A 3131-nucleotide genomic window follows, 5' to 3' on the forward strand; every position below is an offset into this window, starting at 1 on the left:
ACTGTATAGGTGTTTTGAGTCATATATTGCCTTTATTATGAAGGGCGAACTTATACCTTGTAAGCATTCTTTATTCTTGAGTAAATTGGTCTGCAAAGCTTTTTACAATATGATGTTTACTAAATGCCATTCTTTTAAAAGCCATGACTGCCAGTTTTATCTGCCTATTATCAACCTAATTCATAAACTGCATTTTAGTTTCAAAAACTGCCCAGGCTGGAAAAAGTCCTGAAAAGCCATTTTGTTTCTTCTCCAATAGCAAGATTACAAACATAGAAAAGACACTAAAGACCTCTCTCAGAAAGTTAAGAAATATCTTACATGGATACATTAGAGAAAAATTATAAGGAACCCATATCAATTACCTGATTAAAATTAGTGATGGAGAAAAATAAAGGGAAGGCACTGGGTTATAAATCCAGAATTAGCAACAAATTTCCCTTCTATCACTGCAGAAAACATACTCTGGGATAGACCTGGACAATATAAGATACCTCCCGAGTGAATGTATGATGTAACACATGAGTGGCTTCCTCGGTGTTTTTTCATTCGTCTTCTACTAATTTCAATTGTCCTGCATACGTGTACATTTCTCACCCTGGAAGAGCTTTATGACACTGTCTCTGATGCTATGTCTTTATCCCATAAAAGATGGGGTTGAGAGCTGGGGGAAGTAGAAGATAAAGGTTAGCCACAATGATTTGGAGAGAGGGGGGAATGGTCTGTCCCCCAAAACAGTGGGTAAAGAAAGTGAAGAATGCTGGAACATAGGTGATGATGACGGCAGATATATGGGCAGTGCAGCAGCTGAAGGCCTTCTGCCGAGCATCTGCTGATGAAAGGCTTACCACAGTCTGAAGGATCATAGTGTAAGACACAGATATACAGCAAGATGTCAAACACTCCAATCAGGAGGGCAACCATCAGACCATAGATGACATTGATCCTGATGCTGGCACAGGACAACTTCACCACTGAGATGAGGTCGCAATATGTATGGGAGATAATATTACTTTGGCAGAAGGGCAAATGCTTGACCAAGAATGGGAAAGGAATCATCAGCAACACACCCCTCAGGAAGGTGGTAAGTGCAGCTTTGGCAATGATAGGGTTAGTGAGTATGGTAGCATAATGCAATGGGTAGCAAATGGCCACACAGTGGTCCAGAGCAATGAGCATGAGCACACCAGACTCCACACCTGTGAGGCCATGAACAAAGAACCTCTGGACTAAGCAAGTGTTGACGTTAATTTCCTTGAAATTGAACCAGAAGATGCAGAGTGCATTGGGTAGTGTAGTGGTGCAGGTAATGAGGTCAGTGAGGGACAGCATGGCCAGAAAGAAATACACTGTGGGATATAAGGACTCCTCATGATGAATGAGGTACACAAGGCCAAGGTTTCCCACAAGAGAGATGATATGCATTGTGCAGAATGGAAGGGAGATCCATACGTGTACTCTTTCTAGACCAGGAATTCCATTAAGAATAAAAGGTTGGGGACAACATATGAATTATTGGAAACCAGCATAACTAATTCAGTAGAGGAACTCTATTTATCCAGAAGTCTCTGTCCTGAGAAGAAGAAATTAAGAAATAAAAATTTAATTCAGAACATCCTTGAGAATGCAAACTTAAATTTGGAATATAGTTACATTCATAATAGTACTAACAACTCTAAATAATCGTGACTATGAAAATACACCATTTATTGAACAATACTACATTAGGGTAAGATTTTGAATGTTTTTTAAGTGTCTAAATGTAATTGTAAAGCCACAATTACAAAGTGGTTATTTTTTTTTGACATCAGATAGAAGAAACTGAGGCACAGAGATATCAAATGATGTGTCATAAAACTAGATTCTGGGATAGAAAGGATATTTATATATGACTCTAACATTCATGCAATCTCTTTACTCTGCATCCTAATATGACAGAGTACCTAGCTTATGATAGCAAGTTATCATTGCATGGAGGAGGCCTGAAATTTGCTCAACACATTAATCTTGTGTGGCAATATGTAATGGGAAGATTATGGTTATTTATATCAAATAAGATCTTGTTCAAATTTTAGCTCTTTCCATACCAATTTTATGACTTGGTGAAGTTTGCTTCACTTTTGAACCTCAGTGACTCATTTATAATGTATGACTAATGATACCTTCCTCAAAGAGTTCTGAAAAATAATCAGAAGTTTATTTTACTCCTAGGTTAGTATCATGGTGATTTGGGTATATTAATTCAAAATACAAGCATAGGTGCTATATGGCTACGAGATACCAGGATAGTGGCCATGAAGGTCAAGCTAACTTGATTGTCCCATGAAAGAGAAAAATAAGAACCTCTACAACAATAAACAAACAAACAAACAAATAAATAAAACAAAACCAAAAAAAAAAGAAAGAAAAATAAGAACCTCCCTTTCTCAAATACCCTGTAATTCGCCAAGGCAAATGAAATCATCTGTCTCCTTTCCATGTCTTCTGTTTTTACATAATTCTTGAAAAGCATATTCTCTTTCTTAGAATATGTCCACTCTCATTACCTCAAATCTAGCCAACATGAAGATAATTTTAAGGTAGTTAATTTTATAAGAAACTATGTAACAACTGTCGAGTCCTCCTTCTAAATGCATGCTGGACGTTTCCACGGACAGTTCAAATTCACCATGTTGGAGACTAAACTCATCACTTCAGCCTCTATCCCATGCCAGAATAGGTTCATTTTCTTGAGATCTGTCTTTTGGACAATGGTGTCATTTTCTACCACGTGAGCTACCAGCATCTTTGTGATCTTCTCAGGTATTCTTCTCCTTCACCTTGGGTAAAATTCCTTTACAGCGCAAGGTGCTTCAGTTCTCACTCTGTCCAGATCACTTCAGCATGTCTATTACCTGTCCTCTATTCTCAGACAAGACTTCTATTTTTTAATCCGGAAACTTTTCTAATATTGCCCTTCCTATCACCACTCTTACTGTCTTTGAAAGACCACCTAGCTACATCCACCTATTTCTTGGGTTGGCCTCTTGTATTTTTCAAGTCAAATTTGTTCTATAGCATAATTTGAGGATATTTTAATCCACGGCTTAATAATCTTCTATGTTTTCCCATCAATTTGAAGGTAGGGCTCA

At 37.6% G+C, this 3131-nt stretch overlaps 1 protein-coding gene across 1 annotated transcript; it reads right to left on the minus strand.

The window, feature by feature from the left end:
- Nucleotides 1-565: 565 nt before the first annotated feature.
- On the minus strand, nt 566-1529 carry LOC113914773 (olfactory receptor 52N5-like). Its single transcript, XM_027580285.1, is given in 4 exon segments — nt 566-632; nt 634-890; nt 892-1502; nt 1505-1529. Coding segments are annotated over 4 exon segments (960 nt in total).
- Between the last annotated feature and the right edge of the window lie 1602 nt (nt 1530-3131).

The sequence above is a fragment of the Zalophus californianus genome, chromosome 11 (genome assembly GCF_009762305.2).
Source record: "Zalophus californianus isolate mZalCal1 chromosome 11, mZalCal1.pri.v2, whole genome shotgun sequence".
NCBI lineage: Eukaryota > Metazoa > Chordata > Mammalia > Carnivora > Otariidae > Zalophus > Zalophus californianus.